This window comes from Delphinus delphis, chromosome 6 (genome assembly GCF_949987515.2).
Source record: "Delphinus delphis chromosome 6, mDelDel1.2, whole genome shotgun sequence".
NCBI lineage: Eukaryota > Metazoa > Chordata > Mammalia > Artiodactyla > Delphinidae > Delphinus > Delphinus delphis.
Genome location: NC_082688.1, coordinates 42,754,543 through 42,771,416, shown reverse-complemented (window position 1 = coordinate 42,771,416; position 16,874 = coordinate 42,754,543). Strand labels below are relative to the sequence as shown.

Sequence of the window (16,874 nt, the reverse complement as noted above, 5' to 3'; positions counted from 1 at the left end):
CTGTAGACTTCTGTTTAGTCTCATCTTACACCTCAGCCTTCAGACAACTGTCCTTGATTCCTGAGGTTTTTTTGTTCCATGGTTGGAATTCATTTACTTCTTGATGATCCTTCAGCCCTCTGCCTTACTTCTAGCATTTAGAGGGTCAAGAAAGCTATAAACTAAGTTAGTGAGTGCTCTGTTTATCTTTCAGAATATTTTTGACATTTCACATCTGCTAATATCTCCACCATTTTTAACTGGTATTGCAGAGTTTGAGACATTATACTGCTGTAGGTAATTCTTGTTTGGCAGTTGAGATGACTCTTGACAAACTAGTAAGGAACAGAAGTATAGTGATAGGAGAAAACTCCTTGGAAGGATCTGGATAATAATTCACATATCTCAAATGAAGAAAATAGATTATATTAAGTTTTGACAGTGACTGAAAAATACCTTTATATGGCAGTTCTCAGTACACATGTATACACACTAAATGAAAATGTGTATTCTGATTTTTTTTCTGTTTTTTCCATTTAAAAAAATCTTGTGCCAGACCTAGTAAATGGATTTCATGGCCCATAAAGGGAGTTGCCACTACTGATTTGAAAAAACTTGCAGTGTAGATTCTAATAAAGAAGTTAGGGGCTTCCCTGGTGGCGCAGTGGTTGAAAGTCCGCCTGCCGATGTAGGGGACACGGGTTCGTGCCCCGGTCCGGGAAGATACCACATGCCGCGGAGCGGCTGGGCCCGTGAGCCATGGCCGCTGAGCCTGCGCGTCTGGAGCCTGTGCTCCGCAACGGGAGAGGCCACAGCAGTGAGAGGCCCGCGTACCGCAAAAAAAGAAAAAAAAGAAGTTAGAATTGTTGTCTTATTTGTACTTGGCTTGACTACTTACAAGATTTTCCAGATATGTGTGTATATCTTGCGTTTGCTTTATTTTTGTACTGAAGACATATCATTTCGAAAGTGGATTTTGACAATTAAATTTTCTCTCATTAAGGCTGTTTATATTACTGGAAAAGAAGTTTTCAGCTTCAGAGTCGTTTCTTATATGGGTGCAACTGCTGGTTCTGCGTACACAGACATGAATGTGTTTGACAGTCAAGTTAATTTAACTGTTGGTTGCATTGAAGTAGTTCTTGTCACAAAATTTCTGTATTCTGTATTGGTAAGTATGTTAATCGGTTTTTTATTTATTCTTTCCTACTAGTTGGAAAGTGTTTGCTGTGCATCAAGCATAGATGAAGCATTCCTTACTTGATTTTTTTTTGTCCTGATTTTTCAAGATATTCTGGGTACCATATATCATGACTGAAATGTATAGTATACTGTTTATATAACATCATTTTCACATGGGAATGTTCTAGCTAATTGAAATATGTATTTTATAAACATATTAAATATATGTATATTATATATCATATATGTTATCTATATTAATTGAATTCTTTATACATTATTAGTTTGAGTGTTTTACCTGACTTCCAGCTCTAACTAAAAGTGCTAAATATATAATTGAAGTTTGGTTTGGTCATCAAGAAAATTATGTTTTCTATTGCATTCTAGTTCTGTGAATATTTGGGGCTTTGAGGGATTTAGATTTAATCCCTATATTACACTTCCCTGAGGTATTTAAGTTCTGTTTCTGCCTTTCATAGTTTTGTTTTTTTTTTCCCTTGCTGTCAGCTGATGTTTTTTCCTGTGTCATACCTGTCTCTATGACTTCACTATTCATTCTTTTAACTAAATTGTGGTATATAAACTAAATAATCAGTTGATTCTAAATAAATAGTGTTGCTGTTTTTGTGATCTTTTAAACTAAGGTTATCATGCAGTTTTTCCTATAGCCATAAAAACTTTTTTGTACAAAAAAAGTAAAAATGAAAAAATATTCTTGTTTAATTTTTTCTAATTTCTTTTTATAACTCAGAAGCATTATATCACTGAGCCCTTTTGTGATAGCTTTATACTGAAAAATTATTGAAAATAATTAAAACATGAAATTAATTAAGCATGAAAATTAAGTATAATTCTGGGTGTATTTTATATCATTTAGTATTTTTCCCACATTTCAGGAATCAGAAAACTTTAGAGTTCTTGACAGACATATTTTTATTACTGTCTTATCTTATAAACGTAAATAAGCTCTCTGTCCATTGTGGTTGTGTAGGGAAATACAGTGTGATTGTTGAGCCATTAAGGAAAGTGAGATAAAAAGGGAAATAGATGCCAGTGAAACATTGGAGCATCCACATGTTGCTTTGGTCCAGGGACTAGATTTTTACTGTTTTACTGTGTTTTTGTATCTTTGTGTTTCTCAACCTTTATTGCAGAAAATTACGGTTTAATATAGACAAGTCAGACTTTGAATAAATAATGCTTAGTTGTTCCAAGAGAAAATTTTTCTTATGGAGGTAAAATCAGAAATATCAATATACATTTAATAGTTTTATTCATTAATGGTAGCCTTAAGAATATAATTCTGTTTTCTTTATAGGCTTTTATAGATAATTTTCAAGCAGCTAAACAAGCCTTCGCAGAGGCAACTGTTCAGGCAGCAGAAATGGCTGCTACTGGTGTAAAAGAACTGGCACAAAGGAGTTCTAGAATGGCATTGGATGTTGACATCAAAGCCCCAGTTGTGGTTATCCCACAGTCTCCAGTTTCTGAAAATGTTTTTGTTGCTGATTTTGGACTGATTACAATGAAAAATACATTCCATGTGATAACAGAGAGTCAGATCAACCCCCCACCCATTATTGATTTGATAACGATAAAGCTGAGTGAAATGCGACTATACAGGTAAGCTTTTCACAAATATATTTATGTAGAATGCAATCTTTTTCTAACTTTTTACATTTAAGGCTTTGGTATCTTGAGTTTTCTGTTTAGAGTGGAACTTAATTTTATTATAACTGTACTTAATTTTGTGATTTCCTCTTCCCCAAGTATTTTTTGGTAAGATCAATTATAGTCTTCTAGTTTTTAAAAACCTAGGAAGTATTGGAAAATTCCTCATTAGGTAATTAGGAATGCTGTAAAATTTGTTATCTGAGGAAGAATATTTGTACTTACTTGCAGTTCTTTATAAATTATAAGGTTATGGAAGAAATGGTAGAATTTCTAATATATTTATTCACTCAGCAAGTACAGCAGTACCCGAAGTACTCTATCAGCTTTGTGCTGTGGATCTGATACGCTAATTAAAGACACACACAACACACACACACACACACACACACACACACACACACACACAGTAGAGTACAATCTTATATATTCACTCTGCATAGGATTAGGAATTAGGAGAATAAGTGAATATCCAGATAGTTTCCAGAACTTTTACTGTGCTGTTTCTAATCATCTATTCTAGATTTAATGCCCTGTTCCTCTTACAACTTGGATTCATCACTACTTAAACTTGCTCTTTTCTTTCTTTCTGTAATTTTTTTCTTTGATCTCATTCTATTTATTTTTTTCCTTTTTATTTTTGCTGCTTCTCTGGCTTCTGGCAGGTCTGTCTCCCTCCTGCCATTCTTTCCATCAACTGAATATTTTTAAAACAGCTTTATTGAGATATAATTAGCATATAATAAATTGCATACTTTTAAAGTATACAGTTTGATAAATTTGATACGTATACACTTACGATAGTTTGAGTACAACTGTGTTAATTCTTCCTTAAATATTTTGTAGAATTCACCAGTGAAGCCACTGGGGCTGGTATTTGCTTGTGGGAGATTTTTAACTACAATTTCCATTTCTTTAGTAAACTTGGGACTATTCAAATTAATTATTTTTGAGTGATTTTTAATTTTTTTCAAGAAATGTGTCTATTTCACCTACATTGTAGAGTTTTATGACATAAAGTTCAAAATACTCTCTTCTTACTCATTAGTATCTATATTGATGTTACCTCCCCCATTCTTGATATTTATAATTTATACCTTAATCAGCCTGGCTAGAGGTTAATCGGTTTTATTGATCTTTTTTTTTTCCTATGGGATAACTGGGTGTCCATTATTTTTTTCCCTTCCAGTTTTATTGAGATATAATTGACATACAGCACTGTATAAGTTTAAGCTGTAAACATAATGATTTGACTTACCTACATCATGAAATGATTACTGCATAAGTTTAGTAAACATCCATCATCTTCTATAGATACAGATTTAAAAGAATAGAAAAAAAATTTTTTTTATGAGGAGAACTCTTAGGATTTACTCAGTTAACAATTTCCATATGTAACATACAAGAGTATTAATTATATTTATCATGTTGCACATTATATCCCTAGTACTTATGTATTTTATAACTGGTAGTTTATACCTTTTGACTACCTTCATCCAGTTCGCCCTCCTCCTACCCCTTGCCTCTGGTGACCACACATCTTATTGCTTTTTCTATGAGTTGGTTTGTTTTGAAGCATAATTGACCTACAGAACTATGTTAGTTCCTGTATCATAACATAGTGATTCAGTATTTCTGTACAGTTCAAAATGATCACCATGGTAAGTCTCTACCATAGAAAGATATTACATAGTTACTGACTGTATTCTCCGCACTGTACATTTCATAGCCACGACTCATTTATTTTGTAACTGAAAGTTTGTACCTCTTAATCTCTCACACTTATTTCTCTCCTCCCCCCACCCCTCTCCCCTATGGCAAGCACCTGTTTGTTCTCTGTATCTATGACTGGTTTCTCTTTTGTCAACGTTTCTTATTTGTTTTGTTATTTAAATTCCATATATAAGTGAAATCATACAGTATTTATCTTTCTGTCTGATTTATTTCACTTAACATAATATCCTCTAGGCCCATCCATATTGTCACAAATGGCAGGATTTCATTCTTTTTTTGTGGCTGAGTAATATTTTAGTGTGTGTGTGTGTGTGTGTGTGTGTGTGTGTGTGTGTGTGTATACACACATACATACATATACACACGCACCACATCTTATTTATCCATCAGCCACTGATGAACACTCAGATTGTTTCCATATCTTGGCTGCTGTAAATAATGCTGCAGTGAACTTACGGGTATGTGTATCTTTTCAAATTAGTGTTTTCATTTTCTTTGGATAAATACTCAGGAATGGGATTCCTGGGCGGGGCCAGTTCCTGACAAAGCTGGCTGCGGTATTCAGGGTGTCCCAGAGTTAGTGTCATCCCTGAGGTGGGCAGGGCCAGATATTGGGGTGGTTGAGAGTCTCAAGGTGTCCCAGAGCTGGTGTTGGGCCACTGGTGGGCAGGGCTGGAGCCCAGTGGTCCCATGGCTGGTATCTGCCCACTGCAGGAGTAAGGTCATGTCCTCAGAGGGGGAGCGTGCCGGCCTGCTGATGGTCAGAGCTGGGTCCTGTGGTCTCTTGCTGTAGAGCTTGGTGGTCCCAGAGCTGGTGTCAGCCTACAGGTGGCAGGGCTGGGTCCTGGGGCGGCCAGGAGCTCAGGGGGTCCTATGGGAGTTGGTCTGCTGGTGGGTGGAGCTGTGTCAATGCTCAGCTAGCTACTTGGTGTGGGATGTCCCAGGACTGGTGCCTATTGACTGGTGGGCGGGGACGGGTCCCAGTGTTAATGAGCTAGAGGGAGGATTCCAAAATGTTGCTTGCCTGCAGCATTGTCCTCGTGGTTGAATGAGCGTCCAGAAGTGGCTTCTGCCAGCGTCTGTGTCCCCAGCGTGAGTACCAGAAGCTTCCTGCTTCTCTGGGAGGCTCTCTAATATCAGCAAGTGGGTTTGACCCAGGCTCCTTTTAAATTACTGCTTCTTCCCTTGGTCTCAGAACGTGAGATTTTGTGTGCACCCTCTAAGAGTAGAGTCTGTTTCCTACTGCCCTTTGACTCTCTCAAAAGTATGCCCCACTGGTCTTCAAAGTCAGTCATTCTGGGAACTCTAGGCTGGGCAGCCTGATGAGGAGGGTTGTACCCCTCGTTCCTTGGGGAGAACTTCTGCAATTATAATTATCCTCCCATCTGTGGCCTGGGGGTATGGTTCTTTACTATACCGTGTCTACACTTCTCCTACCTGTGTTGTTGTGGTTCCTTCTTCATATCTTTAGTTTTTAAATAGCTTCTTCTCTTCTGGTCTTAGGTCATCCTCATTGATAGTTACTCTGTAAATATTTGTAATTTTGGTGTGCTCCTGAGAGGAGGTGATCTTAGAGTCTTCCTATTCCTCTATCTTGGCCATTCCCTGGTTATCCATTCTTGACAGTTCAGTTTTATTGCTTTTAAAGCACCAGCTTTTGGTTTTTTCTCTTCTTTTTCTGTTTTCTCTTTCATTGATATCTGCTTTGATATTCATTATTCCTTCTGCTTACTTTGGGTTTAATTTTGCTCTTTTTCTAAGTTTCTTTAGGTGGTGGCTCAGATGATTGATTTGAACATTTCTTTTCTAGTATATGCATTTAGTACTACAATTTGGAGTTCTTCTCTGTAGCTCTGTCCTCTCTGGAATTTTACCATATGAACTCTAGCTGCCTTGGTTTCCCTGGACTCTCAGGTCTGTCTTCATAACTCATGGACTTTACTGGTTATTTCTTGGCTTATCCATCCCCCTGCTTTTCCATGACGTTTAAATTATCTCAAAACAATTGAAGTTGGAGCATTAGGGCTCATCTTGTTTTTTCTTGCCTCAGTAATCAGTGTCCATTGCCTAATGTCCTGTATCTTGAAAAACATTTTTTAATATATCTTGCATGTGTGTCTTTGTGGGGGGAGGGAGGAATTGTTTCAGGCAGGAGAGTAAATCTAGTTCATGATATTTCATCTTAGATGGAAGGAGAAATTTCCATCAATTGAATATTTGAGTATTTATTAAGTGTGTAATATATCCCAGGCACTGTGCTAGGAACGTGAAGTATTGTAGTGAGCAGTCTTTACAAGGGATGAATAAATAGTACCTCCCTCATTAGATTGTTGAGATAGGTACTATTTAATGAATTTTATGAGCTGATGCATAAAAACAGGATCATATTTAGATTTTGGAAGGGTTGTAGAAAATAGGTCAAAAGGAGACAAAAGTGGAAGTTGAAAGAATGGTTTGCTAACTGCTGGAGTAATTCACATAAGAATTAGATGTGACTCAGTCTAGGATAAGGAAGTGAGATAGTAGAGGACTAACCAGGTGTGACAAATTTGAGAAGTAGAATTAAAGGTAACTGATTATTAAAGGGGTGTCAGGGTTAAAAGAGAGTAGTTAAAATAGACTCCAGCTTGCAGGTTTGTAAAATTCAGCATTTGGTAATAATGCAGTTCAGCGAGATATGACAGAGCAATGCAGAAAAAAAAGTAGAGTGGAGATGTTAACAAGTTCTCTAATGGGCAAAGTAACTTGAAAATGGTTACATGACTTTTATATGAAGATATCTAGAACCAGATCTGGAAAGCACCTAGATATAGTGTCTGGATATTGGAAAGTGTTTGGATTTCTAGATTTGGGAGTGTTTAATAATATTTAACTAGTTATAGAAGCCATCAAAGTGAGTAAGGTCACACAGAGAATTTGTAGAGTGGGACATGTGGGGCAGAATGCTGAGGAATGTCCATATTTAAGGAATGGCAGATGAAAATCCCTCAAAAGAGGTTAAGATGGAGCAAGCAAAACGATGGAAAGGGAACCAGGAGAATGTATTGAAGTAGCGTTGAGGATCATGTTGTTGATAACCATGAATAAACAGTATATGATTTTTTTCATGTAGTACTTGATATTTGGTATTTGGAATCCAACAGTCTGTTGGATTCAGGCAAGACAGTTTTTAACAAGCAGATGTGACTGAAGATAGTGAGACAAGATTTTAAATATTGAAAGTCATGTTGACAGATAATGGAGAGGGAAGAAATTGAAGACAAGAAAATACTGATAGACTAATGGAATATAGAGAGTGGTTTATAAACTGGAGATTCAGTAGTCTCAAAGTCTTCAAAAATGAACACTGACTAGTTATTGATAGATTGCAGCAAGAATAGAAGGTGGTTAACCTGGATGGTGTTACTCTTAAAGGAGTAGAAGAGAGAGTGGATGAGCATTGTTCCAAATTAAGAAAAATGGTTTGTATCCCTCAACTCTGAGGTAGATAGAGTGTTGGAGAGAAATCAGACTTTAATAGAGCTTCATGGAAAGCCAGGTTTCAGTTAAGATAAGAAATGAATGATACATTTAGTGAAGACATAGGAAAATGTAGAATGATTTGTTTAGCCAAGTCCAGGGATTTCAGAAATTACAGGGAAATATTGAAATGAAAGACTTCTATTTTAATAATAGGCTATAGACATACAGTAATAATTTAAACCTTTAGGAAGCTCATTAACTTGGAGTTTAAACTGTGTAAAAGTCTGAATTTACTAAAAACAGAACATTTATGCATCTATATTTAATCACGTCTTGTTTGACTTCAAGAAATGATCTAGACACATCTTCTATTCAACATAGTATTGGAAGTCCTAGCCACAGCAATCAGACAAGAAAAAGAAATAAAATGTATCCAAATTGGAAGGGAAGAGGTAAAATTGTTATTATATGCAGATGATATGACACTATATATAGAAACACCTAAAGGCTTCCACACAGAAACTACTAGAACTGATAAACGAATTCAGCAAGGTAGCAGGTTACAAGATTAACATATAGAAGTCAGTAGCATTTCTTTACAACAACAATGAAATATCAGAAAGGGAATGTAAAAAAACAATCCCTTTTACAATTGCAGCCCCAAAAATAAATACTTAAGACTAAACCTGACCAAGGAGATGAAAGACTTATATGCTGAGAACTATAAAACATTAATAAACGTAATTGAAGATGATTTGAAGAAATGGAAAGATACCCCATGCTCTTGGATTATTAAAATGACCATACTATCCAAAGGAAACTACAGATTTAATGTGATCCTTATCAAATTGCCCATGAAATTTTTCACAGAATTAGAACACACAATTCTAAAATTCATATGGAACCATAAAAGACCCAGAATGGCCAAAGCCTTCCTGAAGAAAAAGAACACAACAGGAGGCGTAACCCACTCAGACTTCAGACAATGCTACAAAGCTACAGTAATCAAAACAGCATGGTACTGGCACAAAAACAGACATATGGATCAATGGAACAGAATAGAGAGCCCAGAAATAAACCCACACACCTACAGTCAATTAATCTTTGACAAAGGAGGCAAGAATATACAATGGGAAAAAGACAGTCTCTTTGGCAAGTAGTGCTGGGAAAGCTGGACAGCTGCATGTAAATCAGTGAAGTTAGAACACACCTCACCATACACAAAAATAAACTCAAAATGGCTTAAAGACTTAAGCATAAAACATGACACCATGAAACTCCTAGAAGAGAACATAGGCAAAACATCCTCTGACATAAATCATACCAATGTTTTCTTAGGTCCGTCTGCCAAGGCAATAGAAATAAAAACAAAAACAAATGGAACTTAAGCAAACTTACAAGCTTTTTCACAGCAAAGGAAACCATAATCAAAATGAAAAGACAACCTACAGAATGGGAGAAGATATTTGCAAATGATGCGACTGACAAGGGCTTATTTTCCAAAATATACAAATAGCTCATACAACTCAACAACAAAAAAAATCCCAATCCAAAAATGGGCAGAAGACCTAAATAGACATTTCTCCAAAGAAGAAATACAGATGGCCAACAGGCACATGAAAAGCAGCTCAACATCGCTAATTCTTCTTCTTTTTTAAAATAAATTTATTTTATTTATTTACTTTTAGCTGTGTTGGGTCTTTGTTGCTGCATGTGAGCTTTCTCTAGTTGTGGCGAGCAAGGGGCTACGCTTCGTTGCATTGCGGTGGCTTCTCTTGTTGTGGAGCACAGGCTCTAGGTGTGCGGGCTTCAGCAGTTGTGGCACGTGGGCTCGGTAGTTGTGGCTCGTGGGCTCTAGAGTGCAGGCTTAGTAGTTGTGGTGCACGGGCTTAGTTGCTTCGCGGCATGTGGGATCTTCCCGGACCAGGGCTCGAACCCGTGTCCCTGCATTGGCAGGCAGATTCTTAACTGCTGCGCCACCAGGGAAGCCCCAACATCACTAATTATTAGAGAAATGCAAATCAAAACTACAGTGAGGTACCACCTCACAGCAATCAGAACGGCCATCATTAAAAAGTCTACAAATAACAAATGTTGTAGAGAGTGTGGAGAAAAGGGAACCCTCCTACACTGTCAGTGGGAATGTAAGTTGGTGCAACCACTGTGGAAAACAGTGTGCAGGTTCCTCAGAAAATGAAAAACAGAACTACCAGATGATCCAGCAGTCCCACACCTGGGCATATATCTGGACAAAACTATAATTCAAAAAGATACATACATCCCTATGTTCATAGCAGCACTATTCACAATAGCCAAGACATGGAAACAACCTAAGTGTCCATTGACAGATGAATGGGTAAAGAAGCTATGGTACATATATACAATGGAATACTACTCAGCCATAAAAAAGAATGAAAGAATGCCATTTGCAGCAACATGGATGCAACTCGAGATTATCATACTAAGTGAAGTAAGTCAGAAAGAGAAAGACAAATACCAAATGATGTCACTTACATCTGGAATCTAAAATATGATACAAGTGAACCTATCTATGAAACAGAAACAGAATCACAGACATACAGAGCAGACTTGTGGTTGCCAAGGGGAGTGGGGAGGGATGGAGTGGGAGGTTGGGGTTAGCAGATGTATACTTTTTTTTTTTTTTTTTGCGGTGCGTGGGCCTCTCACTGCCGCGGCCTCTCGCATTGTGGAGCACAGGCTCCGGATGCGCAGGCTCAGCGGCCATGGCTCACGGGCCCACCCACTCCGCGGCATGTGGGATCCTCCCAGACCGGGGCACGAACCCGTGTCCCCTGCATTGGCAGGCGGACTCTCAACCACTGTGCCACCAGGGAAGCCCCAGGTGTAAGCTTTTATATGTATCAGTAGAATGGATAAACAAGGTCCTACTGTAATGCAGAGAAAACTATATTCAATATCCTGTGATAAGCCATAATGTAAAAGAATATGTATAAAAAAGGAATGTATGCATATGTATAACTGAATCACTTTGCTGTAAAGCAGTAATTAACAGAACATTGTAATTCAACTATACTTCAATTTTAAAAAATTAAAAAAACAAAAAAATGATATAGATATGAATTAGGTGTGAGTCTGTATTACAAATAGATTGTTTTTAAAAAGTGTTCTCTAAATGTTTCTAGAGCATTAAATAACAATATATATTCTTTTCTGTCCAAAAAAGAATTTTTTTATTGAAGAAATACATAAAATGGTATTGGGGATGAATGTAAAAGATTGCTGGTGATATGACTACCCAAAGATAACTACTGTTAATAATTTGGAATTGTTTTCTATTTTATTATATCTGCACATATATTTAAGTGAAATAAGAATTCTGTTGTATATTGCAGATTGTAATTTTCTCTTAAAAATGTGCTATAAACATTTTTCCATATTATTTTGAGTGCATAATTTTTTCTAAATATTTTAATACATAGTTTTTAAAAAAATCCATCTGCCTGTTAAAAATTTAAGTTTTTTATTGTTGTTTTAAATAGCAGTATAATGATGATTGATATCTTTGTTTCTCAATACTTATATGATTTTCTACTCATTTCTTTAGGATAATTCATTTCCTTCAGATGAATTCCTAGAAACATAATTACTCATTTATAGAGTAAACCAATTTTCCCTGAAATAATTTCATCGCAAAGATGTTAACTGCAATATAAAATTTTAAAAAGATGTTTATAATACTTCTATAAGGAAAGTTGTGAAACTTAACCAAGGGCCAGAAAGAAATCTTGAATAATTTTTCAGAGAATATTTTCCTACATCTAATATTATAAAGGTGTCAGTTTCTTATAAATTAATTTATACATTTAATGCACTGTTAATAAAAAAATCACAACAGCTGTTCTTTTTAAAGCCTTTCAAAATTATTGTAAAGTTTTTCTGGAAATATAAATTGGGGGCAAGATGTAGAAAAGATTTTTTTGTTTTAATTGAGATTGGGCATGGGAGAATCATAACATTAGAGGTACTACTAAAATATATTAAATTACATTAAATACTACTAAAATATATTACAAAATTAAAATAATTAAGTTAGTGAAACAGTAGAAAACTCAGCAGCTGACTGTTGTGTGTATGTGTGTGTGCATCATCATTATTCATATATATTACAGTCAATCCCTGTTATTCATGGATTCCATATTTGTGAATATTTCTGCTTGCTAAAACTTACTTGTAACCACAAAATCAATATTCATGGCACTTTTACAGTCATTTGTGGACATGCGCAGAGCTGCAAGAAATTTGGGTCTCCCAAGGCCTTTGTTCCCAGCTGAGGTGTTAAACAAGGTGACGCCCTGCCTTCTTATTTGAACTCTCATGCTGTAAACAGTGTCCTTTTTGTGTGCCATGTTTTTTGCATTTAGGGGCTTTACCTTGGTGATTTTGCTGTTTAAAATGGCCCCAGAGCATAATGCCATTTATAAGCATAAAAAAACTAAAGGTGAGTGAATTGTATATGAATTATCTCAGTAATGCTCTTTAAAAAACTATGGACAGGGACTTCCCTGGTGGCGCAGTGGTTGAGAGTCCACCTGCCGCTGCAGGGGACGCAGGTTCGTGCCCCGGTCCGGGAAGATCCCACATGCCGCGGAGCGGCTGGGCCCGTGAGCCATGGCCGCTGAGCCTGCGCGTCCGGAGCCTGTGCTCCGCAACGGGAGAGGCCGCAACAGTGAGAGGCCCGCGTACCGCAAAAAAAAAAACAAAACAAAACTATGGACAAATAACACATAAGTACCAGTCATATGGTAGAGAAGAACTTGCTAATTTAAGCACTGAAGAAAGAAGAAAAGTGATAAGGGAAAAATATCAATTGGCTTTGACTGTATAAAAGTATAAGTTTCTGAATATTAATTACCAAAACAAAATTCTGGGAAACATAGCATATGGGGTAATTAGCAACATCTGTAATAAAGGATAAAAATCCTTAAATATTTTAAGACAGTAAGTAAAAGATAATTTGAAAAATTGGTAAAGAACACGACTAGATGATTCTTTATAGGAACGGTGATAGCTGGTGTATAGCTAATAGAAATGTTCAACCTCATTAATATTCAAGGAATGAAAATTAATACAGTGAAATGTTTGCATATTAAATTTGGAAAATCTTAATAATCAGTAATTCTCACTCTGGGTGCAGGGAGATGGATACTCTCATATGTTGTTATTTATATATTGATCCAATTTCTTGTATTTAGTTTGGCAAATAATTGAGGAGTACATGTCATATTGTAATCATCTGAGCCAAGTACTGGCAGTACATCAAAGAATAACATAAATATAGTCCTTACCCTCATGAATCTTTCATTCTAATTGAAACTACAGACAAGACAATGACCTATTAAATGTACTGGATGGGCCAAAAGGTTCGTCCAGTTTTTTCCGTAAGATGGCTCTAGTAGCACTTAGTTGTCTTTAACTTCATTCGAAACAGTTTCGTTAGATTATATGTGACAGGTCTCATATCAGTGTGCATTTAAAAAAAGACTTATCAAAGTTGTTGAATTTTTGTGTAGCCATTTTAATATTGAAGATGGAAGAAAGAAAGCAACATTTTTGGCATATTATGCTTTATTATTTCAAGAAAGGTAAAAATGCAGCTGAAACACAAAAAAAGATTTGTGCAGTGTATGGAGAAGGTGCTGTGACTGATCGAACGGATCAAAAGTGGTTTGTGAAGTTTTGTGCTGGAGATTTTTCACTGGAGGATGCTCCATGGTCGGGTAGACCATCTGAAGTTCATAGCGATCAAATGGAAACAGTAATTGAGAACAGTCAACGTTATACCATGCAGGAGACAGCCAACATACTCAAAAAATCCATATCAAGCGTTGAAAATCATTTGCACCAGCTTGGTTATGTGAATCACTTTGATGTTTGGGTTCCACATAAGTTAAGCAAAAAAAACCCTTCTTGACCATATTTCCACATGTGATTCTCTACTGAAACGTAATGAAAACGTTCTGTTTTAAAAACAAATTGTGACAGGCGATGAAAAGTGGATACTGTACAACGGTGTGGAACGGAAGAGATCATGGGGCAAGAGAAATGAACCACCACCAACCACACCAAAGGGCCCGTCTTCACCCAGAGAAGGTGATGTCGTGTACATGGTGGGATTGGAAGGGAGTCCTCTATTAAGAGCTCCTTCCCAAAAACCAAGCAATTAATTCCAACAAGCACTGCTCCCAATTAGACCAACTGAAAGCAGCACCCGAAGGAAAGCGTCCAGAATTAGTCAACAGAAAATGCATAATCTTCCATCAGAATAACACAAGACCGCATGTGTCTTTGATGACCAGGCAAAAACTGTTAACAGCTTGCCTGGGAAGTTCTGATTCATCCGCCATATTCACCAGACATTGCACCTTTGGATTTCCATTTCTTTCAGTCTTTACAAAATTCTCCTAATGGAAAAAATTTTAATTCCCTGGAAGACTAGTACTGGTAAGGAAAGGTTTTTCCAGAGGAAGTAATCTTTTGACACAGCAGTTAATATTTCTTGAAATTAGTCCAGAGGAAGAAATTTACTCAAAGACATGTACAAAGATAATGAACCAAGTATTATTTATTACAGTGATGAATTGGAAACAGCATAACTTTTTAACAATATAAGGTTGACTTAATGACTTATGGCATAGCTATATATTTTCATATTCACTTGTTAAAATTGTACATGTAGTATCCGCTTAGAGCTTTTAGATTCCTTAACTTAGTACCATTAAGGGAGATTACAAGGATGCATACATGCTAAGTATAATGTTACCCTATAGTTAATACATTCAATGATATGATGCTAGGAATTCTAGGAGATCCCTGGTGACTCCCATATTTCTCTCCAATTGAATAAGTGATATGTAAATTCTACAGTCATAGCTTCATTCCCTAGTTGAAGAATTTGGGATTTGCTGCCAATTAAAATATAAATGTATTATTGAGGAGTACCACCTTGAGATTTTCATTTGAAGGTATAATGGGAGGCTTCTTTGGTCACATGTCACTTGAAAGGGGTTTGGTAACCTACTACTCTTTTCATCATTCCTGAGCATCAGTCCTACCCTTATAAGTACTTGGAAAGGCCAATATGGTTCAACTTAATATGAAATTGTCCATATTCAAGTATGTTTGATCCATAGAAATAGGAATTTCATATGGTGCAAACTGGTTTCTTATGAAGTAAGGGGATATGTGGTAATCGGCTAACATGTGTAAATCAGTGAATTTAAAATATTTTCATTTTTTTTTAATTAATTTATATAGTTTTGACTGCATTGGGTCTTCGTTGCTGTACACATGCTTTTCTTTAGTTGCAGGGGCTGCTGTTCGTTGCGGTGTGCGGGCTTCTCGTTGCGGTGGCTTCTCTTGTTGCAGAGCATGGGCTCTAGGCACACGGGCTTCAGTAGTTGTGGCACGCAGGCTCAGTAGTTGTGGCTCGCAGGGTCTAGTGTGCAGGCTCAGTAGTTATAGAGCACAGGCTTAGTTGCTCCGTGGCATGTGGGATCTTCCCGGATCAGGGCTCGAACCCATGTCTCCTGCATTGGCAGGCGGATTCTTAACCACTGCGCCACCAGGGAAGCCCCTAAATGTTTTCATAATGTCTCGTGTAATGTATGTTTATAGATGATGTAGAGATAATTCTCATTTTAAGAGTTTATTGTCCAACTTGTATATATTTTTTTATTTTTGAATTTTATTTTATTTTTTTATACAGCAGGTTCTTATTAGTTATCCATTTTATACATATTAGTGTATATATGTCAATCCCAGTCTCCCAATTCATCACACCATCCCACCACCCCTCCCCGCCACTTTCCCCCCTTGGTGTCCATATGTTTGTTCTCTACCTCTGTGTCTCAATTTCTGCACTGCAAACCGGTTCAACTTGTATATTTTTGGCGCTTTTTAACATATTGCAAAATCCTATTGAAAAAATTCATTTTTCTTCAACATGGAACACTTCACCTCAGAGAAAGTCACCCAGGTTTCTTGTAGGTTTCTAGTGGGTGACTTTGAAAGTGTGTGACTTTCATCTCTCATTTTACATGGAAAGCCTGTTCGATTTTATTTTTCTCTTCACACACACAAAATTATTGATTTCTATTATTTGTATATAAAATGATTAATTTTTTAACTATCTGATTTTGTATGAAACTATTCAAAACAACTTTATTTTTACTTATAGGTCTCAATTTATTAATGATGCATACCAGGAAGTACTGGATCTACTATTGCCACTAAATCTTGAGGTGATTGTTGAGCGAAATTTATCCTGGGAGTGGTACCAGGAAGTTCCTTGTTTTAATGTAAATGCTCAACTAAAGCCCATGGAGGTAACTTTTGAATGCTTATTGATTCCTGTTTTGTTTGTTAAAAAATATTGCTTGGGGACATAAGTCATTTTGTGTGTATAAGTTATATATTAATTACCTTGGTCACAAATGAAATAATAGCATACAACCTAGAATGCATTGAATGTTTGTCATTCATTTATTCAACAAATATTTGAGTGCCTACTGAGTGTTAGACCCTGTGCCAGATATTGGAGATCCTGTGGCAAAGAAGTTGTGACATTATCTCTGGTTTCATGGAATTTACCAGTGTAACGCAGGGGTTGGTGGTGGTGGTGGTCCAGAGGTGAGATAGACCGTAAAAAAGTACACAGGCACACAATTAAAATAGTTCTAAATTATGGTAAATATCATGAAGGAAACAAATATTAGACATGGTGCTGTAAGTAGTCAGTTAGATATTTTAATAAAGATGTTAGTGGAGAGGTCTAAGGCTGGAAATAATGATTTGGAAATCATCAG

At 36.5% G+C, this 16,874-nt stretch overlaps 1 protein-coding gene across 5 annotated transcripts in view; it reads left to right on the top strand.

The window, feature by feature from the left end:
- The window catches only part of VPS13A (vacuolar protein sorting 13 homolog A), a 241,445-nt gene that overhangs the window by 117,420 nt on the left and 107,151 nt on the right, over nt 1-16,874 (top strand). For all 5 annotated transcript variants that reach the window (XM_060014602.1, XM_060014599.1, XM_060014598.1 and 2 more), the window contains exons 32-34: nt 983-1,150; nt 2,480-2,784; nt 16,247-16,394. In XM_060014602.1, the coding sequence (XP_059870585.1) occupies nt 983-1,150; nt 2,480-2,784; nt 16,247-16,394 (621 nt within the window). The remainder of the gene's footprint in view (nt 1-982; nt 1,151-2,479; nt 2,785-16,246; nt 16,395-16,874) is intronic.